General features: G+C 43.6%; 1 protein-coding gene across 1 annotated transcript in view; it reads left to right on the top strand.

The window, feature by feature from the left end:
* The window catches only part of LOC144109618 (uncharacterized), a 128,011-nt gene that overhangs the window by 8,828 nt on the left and 100,685 nt on the right, over positions 1-18,498 (top strand). Inside the window, exons 27-51 of the mRNA XM_077642437.1 lie at positions 2,503-2,529; positions 2,677-2,703; positions 2,852-2,878; positions 3,030-3,056; positions 3,204-3,230; positions 3,380-3,406; positions 4,174-4,200; positions 5,565-5,591; positions 5,740-5,766; positions 5,917-5,943; positions 6,452-6,478; positions 6,629-6,655; positions 7,174-7,200; positions 7,527-7,553; positions 7,683-7,709; positions 8,052-8,078; positions 8,229-8,255; positions 8,404-8,430; positions 9,273-9,299; positions 10,126-10,152; positions 10,302-10,328; positions 10,708-10,734; positions 11,055-11,081; positions 16,207-16,233; positions 17,048-17,074. Coding sequence (XP_077498563.1) covers positions 2,503-2,529; positions 2,677-2,703; positions 2,852-2,878; positions 3,030-3,056; positions 3,204-3,230; positions 3,380-3,406; positions 4,174-4,200; positions 5,565-5,591; positions 5,740-5,766; positions 5,917-5,943; positions 6,452-6,478; positions 6,629-6,655; positions 7,174-7,200; positions 7,527-7,553; positions 7,683-7,709; positions 8,052-8,078; positions 8,229-8,255; positions 8,404-8,430; positions 9,273-9,299; positions 10,126-10,152; positions 10,302-10,328; positions 10,708-10,734; positions 11,055-11,081; positions 16,207-16,233; positions 17,048-17,074 — 675 coding nt within the window. The remainder of the gene's footprint in view (positions 1-2,502; positions 2,530-2,676; positions 2,704-2,851; positions 2,879-3,029; positions 3,057-3,203; positions 3,231-3,379; positions 3,407-4,173; positions 4,201-5,564; positions 5,592-5,739; positions 5,767-5,916; positions 5,944-6,451; positions 6,479-6,628; positions 6,656-7,173; positions 7,201-7,526; positions 7,554-7,682; positions 7,710-8,051; positions 8,079-8,228; positions 8,256-8,403; positions 8,431-9,272; positions 9,300-10,125; positions 10,153-10,301; positions 10,329-10,707; positions 10,735-11,054; positions 11,082-16,206; positions 16,234-17,047; positions 17,075-18,498) is intronic.

Raw genomic sequence — 18,498 nt, forward strand, 5'->3', positions numbered from 1 at the left:
ACAGAAATCCAGCGGAAAGGACGGAGACAGAGAAGAGGAAAACAGGACGACGCTGGACTATCGACTGCATTCATTTCAGAAACGAACACATTTATACCTTTCAGTATCAAACCACGCTTGCGCACACATGACAGATTTACAAGAAAAGGTAGATTGCAGCACCACAGACAACCATCAGGACCGCAATCGCTGTGTAACACGTTACGTTAAGGAGTTCAAAAATATAACTTCTTTATCGAATAGACTAACCGTCGTGTCACTTACACATTGATCTGATTGTTTAACGATATGGTATGTATGGTTTATGCCTTGAGCTCAACATTGACAGGCTTGAAAAAGCTGTGAATTCGTGCAAAGGCGATAGACTCCACGTCTTTTCCACTGCTAAAGCACACAAAACAAAATTGATTGCCCGCTGAGGACTGTAATCACAGAACGAGGATCGTGGCAAAAAGTGATCGGACAGTTCCTTAAATCCAAGCTTCCCGCTCTGGAGCCCCTTAACCCATTCTGTGTTGGGAGTTCCCAGGATGTGACAGCGGTGCTCAAGTGAAATGATCACGGAGCCAATACAGGTGTGTCCATAGACATCCAGGAGCTCTACTACTCAGTGCCCCATGACCAGATGCTGCAGGCAGTGCGCGACTTGATAGAAGAATCCGGCACGGTTCAGTTCCAGAACCGCTGTGGGTGCTCAGTTGAAGGTTTTTTAGAACTTCTCACGCCTACCTGTCCTCTACAATGATTTACTTTAATCGTGGAGTGTACGTCCAGAGAAAAGGAATCTGTATTGGGTCTTGTGTGACGCCAATCTTAACCCGCATCTACCTGTCTAAGTTTGACACCTTACTGAAAGAAAAATTGGACATGAACCATGTGGCAAAGGTGTTCCGTTAAGTTGATGATTTTTTAGTACTTATTAAAGTTTTACCTAATGACAATCTGCAGGATGAGGCGGCTAATGTTTTAGATTGCTTTCTTTCGTGCTCTAGCTCATTGACAGTTACCCATGAATTACTGGACGACAATCGTATTAGATTTTTAGACCTTGTTTTAACTTTAAATTGCAATAGACACTTTTGCTGGACCTACGCCCCATGAACCAAGAAAGTCTTACTTCCTTACAGCTCCTACCACTCCAAACTTACCAAAAGGGATATTGCAACCTTATGCCTCAGTAACGCGCTAGAGAAAAGCTGCTTCCATACTGGACAAGAAAGCTTTCTGCAGCAAGGGCAAAGACTAATAGAAGCAGGGTTTTCTAAGCATGTTATCAAAGGTGTTTCTGAAAAGCTTCTAAAAAAAATGAAAGGACAGAAAAAAGTGTGAAGTCATGCCGTACTTGCACGCACTTTCACACAACATGAAAGTCGCGAGTAGGCACGGTGTCGATGTTGTCTTCTCAGCCCCGCGAAAACTGGCCATTTTGTGCGGAAGAATTGACGATAGGAAGAGTAAAATTTCATAGTGCACGATCAATCATGAATTCAAATACGCCACCTTTGCCACCCAGATAGTGTACTGCATACCGTAATCCTGCGGGAATATCTACATCGGGCAGACTGGCCGCTGTCATGACACCCGGCACAGAGAACATGAAAGGTCGCTTTCCATAGATGACGGGTCTAATTTGCCTAAACATTGCAGGAAGCACAAATGCACTTCGGTTTTCAAGAAAACTACAATTTTCAGGTGCGGTAAAACTATGAGTCAGCGCGAAATTTCAAGAGGCATACCATATCGTTAAACAAGCAGATCGATGTGTAATTGACACGACGGTTAGTCTATTCGATAAAGAAATTAGATTTATGAACATCTTAACGTAATTTGTTGCGCAATGATTGCGGTCCTGATGGTTGTCTGTGATGCTGCAATCTACCTTTTCTTGTAAATCTGTCTTGTGTGCGCAAGCATGGTTTGACACTGAGGTGTACAAATGTGATCGCTTCTGAAATAACTGCAGTCGATAGTCCAGCGTCGTCCTGTGTTCCTGTTCTGTGTCTCCGTCCTTTGCGCTGGTTTTCTTTCTGCAATCAAGTACCGACTCGCCGAGCTCTCCACTCTACTGAATCACATTTCCGATTTGGAGTGAACTATTGCGTCGCCAATGCGCATACGTATTCTACGTGGTTTCCTATTTTACCCATAGGGAACTGAAACCACAAGCTCAGGCACTGTAAGCATGGTTCGGTTATCGTTGTTGCACATGTGCTTCGCACACATCCACAATGTCTTATTTAAGCGTCGGTGATAATGCGCATTTATATGAAACTAGGGACTCCTCAATGCAGTCAGGAAAAATTTCCTGCTTTGGATATTTCTTCATAGGGCACAGGGACGAGTTCAGGCCCGGTAAGCACTTTCTGGCAACAATGGCGTAGATGGCTTCTACTCGTAGGCTGTATTCTACATGTAGCTCTGGTCACATTTCCTCTTTGTAGTAAACTATTCTGTCTCGAATGCGCATACGTGTTTTGCGTGGCTTTCCTATTTTATACATAGGGAACTGAAACCACAAGTTCAGGCACGGTAAGCATCGTTCGTTGATCGTTACGCGTATGGTTCCCACCCATCCACGTCTTAATTTATCTTCGGTAATAGTACGAATTTATATGGTAGTAGGGATTCTTCAATGGAACTCGAGTAATTATTGCTGCTTTGGGTATTTCTTCATAGGGAACAGGGACAACGAGTTCAGGCCCGGTAAGCACTTTCTGGTGATAATGGCGTAGATGGATTCTCCTCTTCCACGACATGGTACCTGTAAACTTGATCACATTTTAACTTTGAGTAAACAATTGTGCCTCCAATGCGCATACGTATTCTACGTGGTTTCCTATTTTACCCATAGGGAACTGAAACCACAAGCTCGGCCACGGTAAGCATTTTGTGGAGATTGTAACGCATATGTGTTTCGCACCCATCCACGATGCCTTATTTTAGCGTCGATGATAATGCACATTTATATGGAACTAGGGATTCTTCAATACGGTTGTGTAATTATTTCTGCTTTGGGTATTTCTTCATAGGGAACAGGGACAACGAGTTCAGGCACGGTAAGCACTTTCTGGAGATAATGGCGTAGTTGCCTTCTCCTCGTTCACTATATGCAACTTGTTGTCTTGGTCCCGTTTCAACTTTAATTCAATCTATTCCTCCAATGTGCGTACGTATTTTACGTCGTTTTCCTGTTTAACCCCTAGGGAACTGAGACCACAAGCTCGGGGACGGTAAGCACTGTGCATTGATTGTCACGCATCTGGTGGCCACCCATCCACAGTGTGTTATGTTAGCATCGCTAATAATCCGTATTTATATGGAAATAAGGATACTTCAATGCGCTCGGGTATTATTTCATTCTATGCGTATATCTTCATAGGGAACATTGACAACGAGTTCAGGCCCGGTGAGTACTTTCTGATGATAAAAAAGTACATGCACTCTCCTCGTCCAGCATATGCTTCTTGTAGACTTCGTCACATTTCAACTCTCGAATAAACTACAATTACTATCTAAGTACCTAGGGTTGCACGTAGGTATGCTATATTTATCGCCCAAGCAACCAAATTATGAAGCGATGCCACAACTCTTGCATGCAGGAGGCGATCTTGGTGCAGCAGTTAGAGGGATTGACGGCTTAATCCGCTTGGTTCTGGCTGCCAAACTTCCTTTATTCTATGCTGATTACTGTTGCATTCAATGACACAGTTTGCCAGTAATGAGTGGTCTCCACAAAAGCCTAACCGAATGAGTTACGGAGAAAATATTCACCATGCGGAGGTGTGGCGCCATCTGTTGTAAACGCCACCAATCAGAAATGTTTTCTCTTTTACTTTCGGCAAACACTTGTGATAAAATCGCGCGTTATTGATATGAATACATCGCCTGCCGTGAAAATGTATAATCAGGCAAAATCAAATGCTGCAATGCGGGAGAACAGTACACGCACGAACGGACTCTCGGCAAGAGCCTAGTGCTAAGCGATATATAGGAGTTGGCTTTCCGCAGTTCATGAATGCTCTACAACCTGTTATCGCGCTTAGCCCGTAGAGTTTCGGGCGGTGCAGGGAAAACAAACGCCAGAACTCTAGGTACCACACAGTAACTCTAGAGTAATCTATTGTTCCTCCAATGCACTTAGGTATTTTACGCGTTTTTCCTATTTCTCCATAGGGAACTGAAACAACAAGCTCAGGCACGGTAAGCGGTGTTGGGTGATCGTTACGCATGTGGTTTCCGCCCATCCGCAATGTGTTATTTCAGCGTCGATGATCTGGGATATTTATATGGAACTAAAAAATCCTGAAGGCAGTGTGGTAATACTTCCCGCTTCGGATATTTCTTCATGTGGAACAGGGACAACGAGCTCAGGGCCAACAAGGTCTTTTTGCTTCTAATTCAGTAGGTGGTTTCTGGTCGTCCAAGATATGCATTATAATTGTATTCCTAGTCACATTCTAACTTTCGAGTAAATGATTGCTCCTCCAGTAAATTGAGCTATTTTGCATGGTTTCGGTATTCTGCGTTGAGAATTTAAGAAAGCTCAAGAACGGCAAGCATCGCTCGGTGACGGCTGTACTTGCAGTTAATACCCACTTCCAATATCTTATTTTAGTGTAGATTATATTCCGTGCTTATATTGAATTAGGGTTTCTTGAGTGCACTCGAGTGTATTTCTTCGTAGCGAACAAGGAAAATGATTTCAGGGAGTCTAAGCACTTCAGGGTCATAATGACGCATTCGATTTCGTCACGCCCATGACAAACTACTTTCTCCCTTTGTCATAATCTCACATGACAGTAAACTATGGCACACCGGATGGACTGACGCAGTTTTTCCTGATTTGGCTTTTTCTCATTCGGGTGCTGAAACAAGTACATGCACTTTACTTAGTGTTCGATGGTCTTTGGGCATGTGGCTTTCCCCCTCGGCGATGTGTTATTCAGTGACCATGCTATTGCGTATTTATATTTAAGCAAGGGCTCTTCAATGCGCTTGGGGAGGGAGTATTTGCTACTTGGATATTTGTTCATATGAAATACGGAAAACGAGTTCAGGCAGGATAAGAATTTTCTGGCGATACTGACGACCATGGCTTCCGCTAGGCCACAATATGGTGCTCGAAGTCTTGGTCGCGTACCCACTTTGGCGTGTTAATGACGCTTCCAATGCATTGAAGTATTTTATGTAGTTTGCTTATTTCTCCATCAGGAACTGGAACGGCGTGCTCAGGCATCGTAAGCGTTGCTCGATGACGCTTATTCTCTTCGTTGCAGCCCGCCCACAATGTCTTATTTAGTGTCCATGATATTGTGTATTTGTATTTAATTAAGGGCTCTTCAATGCCGTTGAGGAATATGGCTTCTGACTGTCCACGATATGCAAGCCCGTTATACTTAGGGGCACGGGCAGGGACACTTTATTTTTCGTTCTTTTTAGGGTCCCACAATAATTTTTGTCCACGATATTCTGCATGCACTCTTGGTCACATTCCCAGTTTGGAGTAAATTACGGCGCCTCCATTTCACTGAAGTATTTTTACCTGTTTTGAATATTTCCTACAGGGTACTGAAACAACAAGCTCAGGCACGGTAAGCGTTCTTCGGTGATGGTTAGGCCCTTCGTTGCAGCCCGTCCTAATATCTTATATTAGTGCCGATGATATTGCGTCTTCGTACTAAACTCAGGCTTTTTCAATGCTGTGCTCTAACGTTGATCGCTATTGACATTTCTTCATAGGGAACAGGCACGACAAGTTCAGGCACGGTAAGCACTTTCTAGTGATAGTATCGTACATTACTGCTGCTCCTCTATGACAGGCCACTATCAGATTTGGTCACGCTCAAACATTGGACTAAATGATGGCATCTCCGATGCACTGAGGTATGTCTTAATGGCTTGGCAATTTTTCCATAGGGAACTGCAACAACAAGCTCAGGGACGGTAAGCGTTCTTCGGTATTGGTTATGCCCTTCGTTGCAGCCCGTCCCAATTTCTCATTTCTATCTGTATGATATTCCATCTTCATATTGAACTTAATCTTTTTCATTGCACTAAGCTAAATTTGCTGTTATTGCAATTTCTTCATAGGGAGCAGGAACGACGAGTTCAGGCACGGTAAGCACTTTCTGATGATAGTGTCGTACATTACTGCTGCTCGTCTATGATAGGCAACGAATAGCTTTGGTCACGCTCACACTGTGGTGTAAACGATGAGATCTCCGATCCACTAAGGTATGCTTTAATGGATTGGCTATTTTTCCTTAGGGAACTGAAACAACAAGTTCAGGGACGGTAAGCGTTCTTCGGTGACGGTTACGCCCTTCGCTGCAGCCCGTCCCAATTTCTCAAATTACTCATTTCTGTCTGGATGATAATGCATCCTCATATTGAACTTAAGCTTTTTCATTGCACTAACCTAAAATTTGCTGCTATTGCAATTTCTTCATAGGGAACAGGAACGACGAGTTCAGGCACGGTAAGCACTTCCTGGTGATAGTGTAGTACATTACTGCTGCTCGTCTATGACAGGCAACGAATAGCTTTGGTCACGCTCACACTGTGGTGTAAACGATGAGATCTCCGATCCACTAAGGTATGCTTTAATGGATTGGCTATTTTTCCTTAGGGAACTGAAACAACAAGCTCAGAGACGGTAAGCGTTCTTCGGTGACGGTTACGCCCTTCGCTGCAGCCCGTCCCAATTTCTCAAATTACTCATTTCTGTCTGGATGATATTGCATCCTCATATTGAACTTAAGCTTTTTCTTTGCACTAACCTAAAATTTGCTGCTATTGCAATTTCTTCATAGGGAACAGGAAGGACGAGTTCAGGCACGGTAAGCGCTTTCTGATGATAGTGTTGTACGTTACTGCTGCTCGTCTATGATAGGCCGCGAATAGTTTTGGTCACGCTCACACTTTGGATTAAACAATGGGATCTCCGATCCACTAAGGTATGTTTTAATGGTTCGGCTATTTTTCCATAGGGAACTGAAACAACAAGCTCAGGGACGGTAAGCGTTCTTCGGTGACGGTTACGCCCTTCGCTGCAGCCCGTCCCAATTTCTCAAATTACTCATTTCTGTCTGGATGATATTGCATCCTCATATTGAACTTAAGCTTTTTCATTGCACTAACCTAAAATTTGCTGCTATTGCAATTTCTTCATAGGGAACAGGAACGACGAGTTCAGGCACGGTAAGCGCTTTCTGATGATAGTGTCGTACATTACTGCTGCTCGTCTATGATAGGCCGCGAATAGTTTTGGTCACGCTCACACTTTGGATTAAACAATGGGATCTCCTATCCACTAAGGTATGTTTTAATGGTTCGGCTATTTTTCCATAGGGAACTGAAACAACAAGCTCAGGCCCGGTAACCTTTGTTCGGTGACTGTTACGCACAAGTTTTAGGCTGGCACTGGTTGTTGGAATTTAGTGTCGATGATGTTAGGCTTTCAAATGAAAGAAGGGTTCTTTTTTAGCACTCGAGTAATATTTCCTGCTTTGGGTACTTCTTCGTAGGAAACAGGGACAACGAGTTCAGGCCCGGTAAGCACTTTCTGGTGATAATGGCATAAATGTCTGGTCCTCGTCTTGGTAATGTCTCCACTTTAAAGGAAGCTATTGCGCCTCCAATGCGCACACGTATTTTACGTGGTTTTCCTATTCTGCCCATAGGGAACTGAAACCACAAGCTCAGGCACGGTAAGCATCGTTCGGTGATCGCCACGCATGTGGTTCCCACGCATCCACGATGTCTTATTTTAGCGTCGGTAATGTCAGTGCACGTTAAAGATCCCCAGGTGGTCGAAATTATTCCGGAGCCCTCCACTACGGCACCTCTTCTTCCTTTCTTCTTTCACTCCCTCCTTTATCCCTTCCCTTACGGCGCGGTTCAGGTGTCCAACGATATATGAGACAGATACTGCGCCATTTCCTTTCCCCTAAAACCAATTATTATTATTATTAATAGTACGTATTGATATGGAACTAGGGATTCTTCGATGCCGTGGTGTAATTATTCCTTCTTTGGGTGTCTCTTCATAGGCAACAGGGACAACGAGTTCAGTCCCGGTAAGCACATTCTGATGATAATGGCGTAGTTGCCTTCTCCTCGTCTACTTTATGCAACTTGTAGCCTTGGTCCCATATCCATTCTGCAGTACGTTATTGCGGCCACAACGCGCATACGTATTTTACGTGCTTCTCCTATTTTGCCCATAGGGAACTGAAACCACAAGCTCAGGCACGGTAAGCATTGTTCGGTGATCGTTGCGCATGTGGTTCCGACCGATCGAAACTGCTTACTTTATTGTTGAGGAAATTATGCATTTATATTGATTTTAAAGTTCTTCAATGGGCTCGGGCAATATTTTCTGCTGTCGGTGTTTCTTTACAGGGAACAGGAACAACGAGTTCAGGGCCGGTAAGCTCTTTTGAGGTGATAATGACCTAGATGATTTCTGCCGGACCATAATATGCTACTCGTAGCCTTGGTGAACTCGCCACTTTAAAGTAAACTATTGTGCCTCCAATGCAATTAGGTATTTTATGCGGTTTCACTATTTCTCCATAACGAACTGAAACAACAAGCTCAGAAGCTGGTTAACTGGTCGGAGACTCCTTTAACTTGCGGCCAATACCCTCGGCAGTATCACATTTCATTGTCGATGACATTGCACATTTTTAATGAATTCTGGTTATTTCATTGCACTCGGGTAATATTTCCTTCTTTGGTGATTTCTTCACTGGGAACAGGAACAACAAACTCGGGCATGCTAAGTTCTTAAGGGTGATAACACATTCGGTTGTTCTTGTCCATGTTATGCTGCTCACAGTATTCGTCATATTCCCGCATTAGAATTATGGTATACCCGATTGAGGGAAATATTGAAGAAAGAAATATCCTGATGGATACAACCCGAGAAAGATGTTGCGATGTTTGCGACGTTTATTGGTTTGTGACGTAACTGCTGGCGGTTTCGTCATCCCACAACACCGTTTACACGCCTAGCGCCACCGCTTGGTAGATAATCCCGCCCACAACGCGACGTCGGCGCGCTCCACCATCCCTGCTCCCAATGCGGGACCATCGGCGTAGGTATCGCGAGAGCAACCGCAGGCACGCGATGGACGCGTGCTGCTGGTACGATGTCCTTTAATGTGGTTGCGTTCGAGGCGGTGTTGACGCATTTCTGCTTTCGCACGTTTATAGAATTTAGGCAAAAATTCTCTTTCATTTTTTTGTGGTATGGCTTTTCTCCATAGGGAACTGAAACAACGAGCTCAGGCACGGTAAGTATTTTGCGGTTACGGTTATATTTAGGGTTCATACCCGCCACAGTTTATCAATTGAGTATAGATGATATTTTGTTTTATATGAAACTAAGCGTTCTTCAGTGCAGGCGGGTTGTATTTCCTTCTTTGGATAATTATTCATAGGGAACAGGCACAACAAGTTCGGGCCCGGTAAACGCTTTCTGGTGATAATAATGTAGATGGTGTGTCCTCGTCTACGATACACTACTTGTAGTCTTAGACACATTCCTACTTTGGAGTCAATTATGGCGCCTCCAATGCACATAGGTATTTAAGGTGGTTTTCTACTTCTCCATAGGGAACTGAAACAAGTTCAGGCACGGTAAGCATTGGTCAGTGAAAGCTATACTTGTAGCGGATACCTGCCCCCAATAATTTATTTTTGTGGGGATTATCTTCCGTCTTAATATTTAGTTAGGGTTTTTTCATTTCATTCGGGTAATGTGTCCTGCTTGGTGAATGTTTTCATAGCGAACAGGGACGAATTCAAGCGCCATAAGCACTTTCTGATAATAGTGACGTACATGTTTTGTGCTAGTCCATGATATGCTGCTCGTAATTTTTGGTCACATTCCCAATTTGGAGTTAACTATGGCGCCTCAAATGCACTGAGGCATTTTACGTGGTTTGGTTATTTTTCCATAGGGAACTGAAACGACAAGCTTAAGTGATGCTTATCAGCTTCGTTGGGGCCCGTCCGCAATATCTTGTTTTAGAATCGATGGTTTTCCGTCTTTATATTGAATTTAATGTTCTTCAACGCACTCAGATAATATTTCTCCTTTTTGACATTTCTTCATAGGGAACAGGAACTACGAGTTCAGGCACGGTAAGCATTGTTCGGTGATCATTACGCGTGTCATTCCAGCTCGTCCGCAATATTCAAGTTTAATGTCGATGACACTGCGTCGTTGTAGTGAACACTCTGTTCGGCATTGCACTTTGCTAATGTTTCTTGCTATGGCTATTTATTCATAGGGAACAGAAACGACGAGTTCCGGAACGGTAAGCACTTTCTGGTGACAGTGACATACATGGATTCGGCTGGTCCAGTATATGCTACTCATAGTGCTGTTCACATTCCAACTTTGGAGTGAACTATGACGCCTCTTATGAAGCGAGGGTTTTTCTTTGTTTACCTGTTTCTTCACAGACAACTGAAATAAGAGAGCTCTACCTCGTGAACAATGTTCTGTGAATGTTTCACACGTGCTTGCGGCTCGTCCGAATTATTGAATTTTAGTGGTGATGATATTGCGCTTTGAAAATCAATACATGGCTCTTCTCTGCACTCGGTTGTTGGGCACATTTCATCTTTGGCGTAAACTATGTCATCTCCGATACACTGAGGTATTCTTTGTTTGCTTTGGCTATTTTTTCATAGGGAACTGAAACAACAAGCTCGGGCACGGTAAGCATTGTTCGGCGATTGTTACACGTGTCATTCCGACATGTCCTCACTGGCCATGTGTAGTGTCGATGACACTGTGTCTTTGTAGTGAACTCACTGGTCTTCTATCGAATCGGGTAATATTTCCTGTCTTGGATATTTCTCATAGCGAACTGAAGAACTAGTTCAGGCATGGCGAGCACTGGTTAATGTGGAGGCCACAGTTTTTGCCTTGTCTAGGATATTCAATTTCCTATACTCTTCAAAATCCCTCCGATAGTGAGCAATGGCTTCTCCTGAGCAGGGAGTTATTTCTCGATGTATTTTATACTTTTCTGCAGGGTACTGGAACGACGAGTTCAGGCACGGTAAGGACTATAAAGGTGATGGTGACGCATGTGGTTGGAGGTAATCGAGGATATCCTATTTGTTTCCATGCTTATCTTTCTTGTCACAGTAGCTGTGCCTTCTTTAATGCACCGTATGTTGTTTCCTGGTTTGACTATTTTTCTTTTGGGAACAACAAAACCAGTTCAGGCATGATAAGCAGATTAGTTTTGCTCATGCACATAGCTGGAAATTGTGGAGGGTAACCTACTCTTTGTTTTATTCACATTGTTTTTGCTATTGCTTGTCGATACAGTACTGAATGTCTCGCTGAGATTCTATCTAGAGAATTAAACTGACATCTCCTGTTCACTGAGTTATTCTTTGCTGGTTTGCCTTGTTCTTCTCACGAAGACATGATAAACGTATTTTGGTGGTGCTGAAGTATAACATTTTGGCTCAGTCATGGTATCAAAGTAAGTCCCTGTAGTGAAATATGAGTTTTCCAATGAACTACGTTTTTGTTCACCTTTTTGGCTGTTTCTTCATAGGTAACTGAAACAACGAGTTCAGGCACGGTAAGGGCTCTTTGGCTGCGATAAGGCACGCAGTTTCTGCTTATTTGGGGTAGCCTTTTTCTTATTAATTTTTTTGTAACCAGCGCTGGAGGCACCAATTGAAAGGACGGAACACACACTGCGCTGAACGGACATTCGAATTTTATGTTTTGAAGCGTTCTTTATATAAAATGCAGGTCAAAGAACAATACAAGTTAGTCCCGGTCACATGTCCCATTTCTTCACGTTCCCTCTTCCGAAAATTTCATTTCGTTCGTTAGATAGAGGCGTGCTTATCTCAGAAGTTTGTTTACAACCAACGGTGTTTTTATATTCGATAATTTCCCATGAAGTTTGATTTCGGTTGCTGTAAATTACCGCTGTCCCCCGATAACGAGGATCAGACTTGGAGGCCTGGCACTGGGTGATGTGATTCTGATCCCCCTCCCCCTTTCTTAAGTTGCTCCTGTGCTGAAAGTACCGCTCATTGAAGCAGAGCACTTTGGACCCACTTAGGTTTTTTCGCACATAAGAGATTTCCGTGCACAACACCTTTTGCTCATGTGACTATGGAAATTTTGTATTTCCTTTCGCACACTGTGGCTTTTCTGGCCTAATACATTGCCATTTTGCATATTTTAGACAATCGCTCACGTGCTGAATTATTTTTTTCTCATAATATGAGATATGTAAGAAATATATGGTACCATGTCCATTTTAGGTTTGCTCTTTCCGAGTCCTGGATGGCTGTCTTATGTTTTCCGCAAAATTCATGAGCCTTCTGTCCGCCACCAAACCAAAACTTACTCAGGATGGCATGCGTTTAAGCCTATCTACTAGCTACTTAAATGTTTTGTTTTAAAAACTCGGTCATGATTTCCTCAGACAATTGTGAAAACATAGCGTCGGTATTACCCTCTTGTTTTGAAAAGAGCTGAGTCGTAAGGAAACGGGCCTTTGCGGCCTCCAGACTTTTGTCAGTAGATAGCGAGAGCCTGACGTCTAAGAACCGATGGCGCCATTTCGCTTCTTAGACATCAACATTTCGTTATCTGCAGATCACACACGCGTTTTGGTTGTAACTGCCAGGAGGGTGGAAAAGGCTGCAAACTAGTGCGAGGAATGGTCGCGAGGATATATTTTCATAAACTTATGTTTTCAGAAATTCATGGTCCCATTGTTTTAAAGAAAACTTTAAGCAGCAAGTGCATAGGGTTAAAACCACAGGCTATTCTTCGCAGATTTTGATCTTGATGGCCGAAGGCCTGCTCAAGGATTTTTTCGGCAAATGTAAGACAGCCAACAGAAAGACGGGGATGATGACATATATTCACAAGGTATCTCGTGTGTTGAAGAATTACTTGCCGGGTAAATACAGAGGTGGATTTTCGAGCAAGTGACTACTTGTATAAAACATGTATAACCTCCACGTATTCGGGCATCAAGCAACAATGTGCCAACGAAGCACCACAAAAATCTTCATTGCTCAAAACCACAAAGAGTTTTTTCGTACAGAATTCTGCTGACGAGCAGAAAAACCTTCGTGGGTCCAACAGGTCTTTGTCTAAATGATCTGATTCGTGAACCCAGGAACAACTGAAAACAGGTCGATCGTCCGAAAACAGGTCGATCGTCCAAGTTTCAGCCTTGTTATCGAACTTCAGTGGCAATCGGCCGAAACCGAGATCGGATCGCACGGGAAATCTTCGAAGAACGCCATTTATTGCAAATAAACATGCGTGAGGAGCACGACCCTTATCCTTCTAACGAAGCAATGGGCATTTTGTGAAGGGAGAAACTGAAAAAAGAGTCAAGTAACAGTACTTATTGGTGACTTATTTTTTTCGGTACAGTATATAAAGAAACTCTTCAATAATTAAAATCTATGTTGTCCGTTTGCAGCAGTGTGTGTGTGTCTCATACTTTCCATCCGTGTATTTCGGCGTTGGTTTTCGATAATCAATAACCAACCTGATCAACCAGCAGCTGTGCTTAACGTACCCAACAAGGCACTATATGTTTTCATGTTCTTTCTCACTGTTCCTTTTTACCGTAAACAATGCCTTCCCAAAGCAGCGAGTTCTTCTTCTCTGTTTCCGATACTTCACCACAGGGAACTGAAACAACGAGTTCAGGCCCGGTAAGGAATTCGTGCTGAAAGTGGAACACATTATTGCGCTATATTATAGACATCTTTCTTGTTGCGTTTCCTCCTTCCAGTGAATAATGTCTAAGCTCAGCTCCCTGTAAATTGTTTAATCGTTTACTTATTTATACAGGTAACCGAAACCACAAGTTCAGGCACGGTAAGCAGATTACCATTTGTCAGGCACATGGTTGGACTTCGTCAAGAATATCTTACTCTTAGTCTTGTTCATATTTCATCGTTATTTTTTTACAACGGCCTGTCGGCTGCAATGAGTTATTCTCAACTGATTTGACAATTTACTTCAGCGATGGCATAGTCGTTTGGGCATTACACTGGCATGCGGGAGATAGAGGCTTCGATTTCCAGTGCCGCAGCTCTATCACCGGAGATGTGAAAGAAAACCAGCGAGAAAAGACGCAAGACCAGAGGAAGACGCACGCAGACTGTCGCCGGACTTTCAACTGAATTTATTTAGGTTCCACCACGTACTTATAGCCACTACTTGCACAGGCGCACATACATGCCACATTCAACAAAGTCCGGACGTCATTGCTAGCCAGATAAAAAATTTCATTCTTTGTCAGTGAGAATGACAGATGGGTCGCTGATACAAACACGCTCGTTCTTTTTTATTAAAAACGCTTCTAACAGCTCGCGCTCGTGCCTGGTCTTCCCGCGGCCAATAATGGTAGCATTGTTCAGCAAAGCTGAGCAATTTTGGCTCTCCTTGACATGTACGTCCAGGTTGCTCCCTGTACCTAAGCGCAGCGTTCTGCCATGTTCCCTGAGTCGCTCGTTCAAACATTGCCCCGTCTGCCCAATGTAAATTTTCCCACAAGAGGTAGGGATAGAATATACTACCCCCACAGCACACTTCGTGAACTTTGTTTGGTGCTTAGTTTTGTAGGCAGGTTCTCGCTTGGAGCCGGAGATACAGACGCAAAGGCTGGAAAGCTTTCGGGGGGCCGAACATACCAAATTCACTCCAAATTTTTGGGAAACCTTTTTCAGTCCATGCGAAATTCCATGGTAGTAGGGAATCACCGCAAAGTTTCTTGTCCTCTCTATTGGGTGCTCGGTATTGGCAGCAGGCTTCTTCATTTTCTTGCCCAAGGTTTCAGCGACCGCCAACAGCAAAGAGGAAGGAAACCCAGAGGCCTCTAGTCGAACCACCTGCTCGGCAAGACTCTGCCGCATGGCATATGCGGGCAACTTTTTCTCAGTGCATTTGAGAAACACAGGTTGGCAATGCCACGTTTTACCAGCTTTGAGTGAGCGGAAGCATAAGGAAAAAGCGCCTTTTTAGACCGAGGGGCATACTTCCAGCAAACGTGTTCGTCAGCTAAAAACTTGAGTTCTAAATCTAGAAACCTATTGGTGTTGTCAGAGGGTAAATCTTTGGTGAAGTCCATGCTCTTTGAGCAGGCACTGAAAACATTTAAAATCCGGTCCGCCACAGAGGTTAGCTGGTCAGTTGATAAGTTTAATGATAAGTTGATGATAAGTTTCCTCTGGTCTTGCGTCTTTTCTCGCTGGTTTTTTTTTCACGTCAACATGTACCAACTCGCCCAACAATTCACGCTTCTGAATCACCGGAGATACATTGGGCACAAACTTTCTTCTCGTTGCATTTTTTCTGGTGAAATGCTTGCTAGATGGGTCTTTTACCTCACTTTGAATAGAAGAAAAGCCTATTTTATGACAATCTTTTGCCACACATACCCTTGCACCATAAAAAATCATCGTCCTCGTCATGCTTTCCCTATTTGTCTTTTGGGAACTGGATCAATGAGGTCCGACACGGGCAGCATTGTTTTTTGATGATATAAGGTACGCGGTTTCTGCTGGTCCTGGTTACCATACATGCAATTTTGCTCACATCTCGTCTTCACATGCACTGTGGCTTGTCCAATACACTGAATTATTCTTTCCTAATTTCGCTATTTCTGCTCAAAAAACAAGTTGAAGCACCGCTTACACTGTTCGGTGACGGTGAGACCCACTATTTCGACTCATTCAGGATACTGCCTTGCTTAAATTGCGTCTTTATACTGCACTACATCTTCCCCAGTGCCCTACCTGATTTCGTGCTTTGACAATCTCTTCATAGGGAACTGAAACCACTAGCTCAGGCACGGTAAGAATTTTTAGATTATGGTAATTAACATGGTTTTATGTCGGCTGCGATATCCTGTGTTAGTCTAGATGATATTCCGTCTTTATAGTTCATTGATAATTCTGCAAAGCACTTCGGTAACCTTTCCTCGTGTTTATACTCCTCCCTAGGGAGCTGAAACAACGAGCTCTGGCACGGTGAGCACCATTGAGTGATGAGAACTATATAGTCCCTGCTCTTTCAGGATATCCTATTCGTAGTCTTCTTCTCCTTGGGTTGTTAGACTGAAACGCACTGTCCATTGCTCTGAGCCTTCCTTTGCTTCTTGCGCTATTTTTCTCTAGGGAACTGAAACAACGAGTTCAGGCACGGTAAGCGCTCTTTGTTTATTGCGAAGCACAAGGTTTGGCTTGTGCGGGATGCCTCACTAGCAGTCTTGCTCACGTTGTGTGTTGACTGTGACCAATGGCATCTGCGTCGCACTCAGTTATTTCTTTCTAATAATAATAATAATTGGTTTTGGGGGGAAAGGAAATGGCGCAGTATCTGTCTCATATATCGTTGGACACCTGAACCGCGCCGTAAGGGAAGGGATAAAGGAGGGAGTGAAAGAAGAAAGGAAGAAGGAGGTGCCGTAGTGGAGGACTCCGGAATAATTTCGACCACCTGGGGATCTTTAACGTGCACTGACATCGCACAGCACACGGGCGCCTTAGCGTTTTTCCTGCATAAAAACGCAGTCGCCGCGGTCGGGTTCGAACCCGGGAACTCCGGATCAGTAGTCGAGGGCCCTAACCACAGAGCCACCGCGGCGGGGCTTATTTCTTTCTGCCTTGTCTATTTTTCCTCAGGAAACTGAAACAAGCTCAGGCACACTAAAAATTGTTTGGTGGTGGCGACGTACCTAGTCCTGCATGATCTCAGTTTGAGTCTCAGTGGTGTTGCTTCTCTATAGAGAGCTATGGCTTGTCCAGTGAAATCGGTTTCTCTTTCTGTTCTTGGTTATGTCTTAATATGGAAGTAAAAGAACTAGTCCAGGCACGGTTGACACTCTTTGGTTATGCTGACGCAGTTTCTGCTTGTTTAGGATATTAGTTTCGTATTCTTATATTCCGCCTTTGTAATGAACTAATTCTTCCCCGCAGCAATAATCCATTCATGTGCGCTTTGAATATTTCTCCGCAGGGCACTGCAACAACGAGTTCAGGAACGGTAAGGAATTTCTGGTGATGATGAAGCACATTGTTTGCGCTCGCCGAGGATTTCTTGGTTGTTGTCTTGCTGTGAATTGGGAAATATGCGTTGTTAAAAGGGTTGTACATTCTTTCCTGGCTTAACTTTTTTATAAACAACCGAAACATTCAATTCAGGCACTGCAAGCAGATTGGTATTAGTGACGCATATCTTTCGAAATCTTCATCGATATCGAACTTTTGGTCTTGTTCGCATTGCGTCGCCATTTTTTACTGCGGCCTATCGAATTCAGTGAGTTATTCTCTCCTGCTTTCACTATTTCTTTCCAGGGAACTGGAACAATTAGTTCAGGCATGGTTGCCGTTTGTATGTTGACAGTGAGGCATATGGTTCCAGCCCGTCGCAGTTATCATGCTCATAGTCCTGTTTAGATTGGGCACTTATATGAACTGCATTTTGTTCAATGCACTGAATTTTCTTTCCTACTCTTGCTATTTCTGAATATGCCACTGAAATTATCATTTCAGATTGCGTTAAGCACTGTTGCGTGATAGTGATGCCCACAGTTTCTGCTCAACCATGATGCTGCAACACAGCTTTGCTAACATTGCGTCTTTGTAGTGTACTGTGGCTTCTCCAGTGCTCTGTTATTTCTTTTTTTGAGTTGGCTATTGCTTCATAGGGAACTGAAAAAAGAGCTTAGGCACAGGAATATTTTGGTGGTGGTGATTAAACCGATTCCAGCTCAGCCATGATATCCTGTTTTAGTCTCGGTGATGTCTTTTATAATTAAGTATTATTCTGCAATGCACTTAAGTAGTTTTTTTTTTCCTTTCGCTACTCCTCTCTAGGGAACTGAAACAACAAGCTCAGGCACGGTGAGCAATATATTAGCGATGGAGACGCACATCGTTTTCGTTCTCCCATGATGTCGTATTCGTAGTCATCCTTACATTGGGTCGTTATAGTTCACCACTTCTTAACCACTGCACTGAGTTACTCTTTGATGCGTGCCCGATTTCGCTCTAGGGAACTGGAACGACGAGTTCAGGCACGGTAAGCACTGGTTTGTAATTGTGGGGCGTACGGTTTCGCTTCGTACAGGTTATCTCTTTAGTTGTCTTGCTCACACCGCGTAATTCTAGTTAACTGTAGCTGGCCTGCCCAATGGTCTGAGCTTTACTTTCCTGTTTTGGTGATTTCTTCGTAGGCATCTCAAACCATGACTTCTGGCACGGTAAGCACTGTGTGACTGTTAAGCGAATATTTCCGTTCCACATCCATGGCACCCGTTCATTCACGATGGCTTGCGCCATCCTGCGGACAGGATCGCAGAATATAAAAATTATGGGGTTGATGCGTGCAACACGGTGTAATTACCAATGTATAAATGTTCATTTGTCTTTTTCTTTTGTAATTTTTGGATGTACAGGCCTACTTAT

This window comes from Amblyomma americanum, chromosome 11 (assembly GCF_052857255.1).
Source record: "Amblyomma americanum isolate KBUSLIRL-KWMA chromosome 11, ASM5285725v1, whole genome shotgun sequence".
Classification (NCBI taxonomy): domain Eukaryota; kingdom Metazoa; phylum Arthropoda; class Arachnida; order Ixodida; family Ixodidae; genus Amblyomma; species Amblyomma americanum.